Source organism: Quercus suber, unplaced genomic scaffold (genome assembly GCF_002906115.3).
Source record: "Quercus suber isolate HL8 unplaced genomic scaffold, Cork oak 2.0 scaffold_120, whole genome shotgun sequence".
Taxonomy (NCBI): Eukaryota; Viridiplantae; Streptophyta; class Magnoliopsida; order Fagales; family Fagaceae; genus Quercus; species Quercus suber.
The window spans coordinates 908,607-911,177 of NW_027069585.1; the positions used below are offsets into that span (position 1 = coordinate 908,607).

The window sequence follows — 2,571 nt, forward strand, 5'->3', positions numbered from 1 at the left end:
AACTACGAAATAAATAAATATCTGAATAACCCTTTGTGTGATTGGTAAAACATCCGTTTGTAAGGCAATAAAATTAGTGGTATTTAGCATCACTCAATGTTAAATGACATGCAATAAATGTGCTCAATTTAATAGATCAAATCACAGCAACAGATACTACTTATCCAAAAATAAAATCACAGCAACAGATACAAAATGCAAAATGTAAAGTAGGCATAATATAATTGCATAGATTCATAAGATCGCTAATTGGTCCATGACAAAACACAATTCACTATATTCATCAAAAAAAAAAATCTCTCTTGTTCGAAACTAGTAGCAGCTAATACACATTAGAATCAATAAAATTCTTTAAAAAGTAAAAAGAGTATAACTCAGAGAAGATATGTACAGGAACATGTGAAAGTTTGGGAAAGCTAATGGTGGATTACACAGCAGGTATGTTGGAGAAAGAGAAGCCTTTGTAACCCTTATAAGCGTAGTAAGCAATCCTCGTATAGTAAAACCCGGAATGAACAAGATCGAACCCAATATTGCAAAGAACACACCTAATCAAAAAAACAAACCCAACAAAGAAAAATCAAGAAAATCTCAGACCCAGAACACAAAAACATAGTCAAAGTAGAAATACAAGAAGTGGGTATTGAGTAAATAGTGAAAAAAAGGTACCGTGGGCACGGTCGCCGCCGATGTGGTTGATGGCCATGAAGATGCCGATGATGATTCCGAGAGTGCCGAAGACAAGGAGAGACACGGCGAGAGCGATCTCTTTGATTGGAGCCCTGTTGTTCATCGTGTACGAGGTTTCCATCATCATGTCCTCGTCTGTAATCGAAAACGCGTGGTCTACGTACGCCATTTTTTTTTTTTTCCTTTCTTTCTTCTTGTTCTTCAGATAGATAGATAGATAGATGCGGAGAGATTTTGGGTTTTGAATTTGGAGAAATGGTGAATTGAACAAGGTGATATGGTGTGGGGTTGGTGATGTTGACAGGGCTCCTGATTTCGATTTGAGTTTTTTTGCTTGGAGTTGAAGAAGAAGTTGAGAAAAGTACTGTAGAAACAATGACTTTTTAAAGAAGAGTAAAGAAAGTTCTTTTAATGGTCGTTAAATGTTAATAGCTATGCAATGATATTATCTGTATGACTGTATATGTGTGGACTGTACCTCTGGCTTATTCTTTACTTTTGTGTGCAATTGTCCAATCCAAAGTCCAATCCTCACATAGTATTCTCATACTGGGTGACCCACTAGGCTTCCAGCCCACAGGAAATTGAAAGTTGGGTCCAGAGAAAGAGGTCCAAATAGTAGGGATGGATTGAAATTCTAGTTTTTTTTAGAGGCACAATAAAAGTTCATAACAATTTCCAAAACATCCTTTAATTTGGGTTATTAAAAACAAATCTTAAGTGATAAATGTGAGGGTAGGAGCCCGAAGAGAGGGAATCATTAACATTATCCATCCAAGGTATATTGCAGCCTAACTGGTCATCAAATCAAGCCCGGTCCAATTAGGACCGCCAAAATGATAGGTGGATCAGTGAACCGAAGAGGTCAATCCGACCGAGGAGGCTAACAAGTAAATACTTCTCAAGAGTAGAGAGACAAGCCCAAAGGATTGTGAAGTTGGAAAGTGAGGAGGATTGTTATGAGGAGTGAATAAAAGTAGGAGGAAACTTCCAGATAAAGCATCTATCATCTCTACATTCAATGCACTGCACCAGCTCAATCTTTCATATTAATGATAGAATAACCCTAAATAGTGCCTCCATTGCAGACCACTCTACCACCACCAACAAGGCAGTGATGGAACAAGTATCCAAAGAAAGATCAACAACCCTCCAAGTGAAAGGCTACAATGCAATTCTAACGACTATAAATATGAAGTAAGGTCCTTAAAAAACACCAGTGCCACTTTCTAGCTGTTTTTCCTGATGCGGACCAACCATGGAAAACCCTTTTGCCTTTTGGGTAACTAATTGGAATGTTGCACATTACCTTTACATGTGGTACTTACTCAATGAGTATTACTTATGTCTCCATTTTGAGCCAGAATTCTACAGATACATTTTTCCCCATGGAAATAAATATTTTCACAAGTTCTGGTTTGAAATCCTGAAAAATGATGCCCATAATGGTGATTGGATGAAGTATCCAAAAACAGAACATCCAAGATTTGGTCACAAAGTCACCTCAGCATGTTTGGTAGCCAAGTTGAATTCTAAAAATGATATCCGAGCAAATGGAATTCTTCACCCTTCAGAGATGCATTGGGTTACTAATTCAGATGGTACACTCCACACACATTCAGATGTTCATTGGGTGTCTTGTTATCATGCACTCACCATGGCTGAATCCCTTAACAAAGGAATCCTTCCTGAAATAGTACCAACTGATCCAGACATCTGTAGGCAACAATGGCCACATGAAGATCATTGGGAGATGCCTAATCCTCTTATAGGGTATGATGACCCTTACTATCACAATCATGATCCAGATGACGTTGATGAAGAATGGTTCCAAGGAAGAGATGGATGGGATTAAAATAGCATTATTAAATATCGTTTGCT

General features: G+C 37.8%; 1 protein-coding gene across 1 annotated transcript; it reads right to left on the reverse strand.

The window, feature by feature from the left end:
• Positions 1–210: 210 nt before the first annotated feature.
• LOC111984337 (uncharacterized) lies at positions 211–1,105 on the reverse strand. Its single transcript, XM_065775848.1, is given in 3 exon segments — positions 211–507; positions 510–548; positions 670–1,105. Coding segments are annotated over 3 exon segments (309 nt in total). The 5' UTR covers positions 860–1,105; the 3' UTR covers positions 211–427.
• Positions 1,106–2,571: the final 1,466 nt, after the last annotated feature.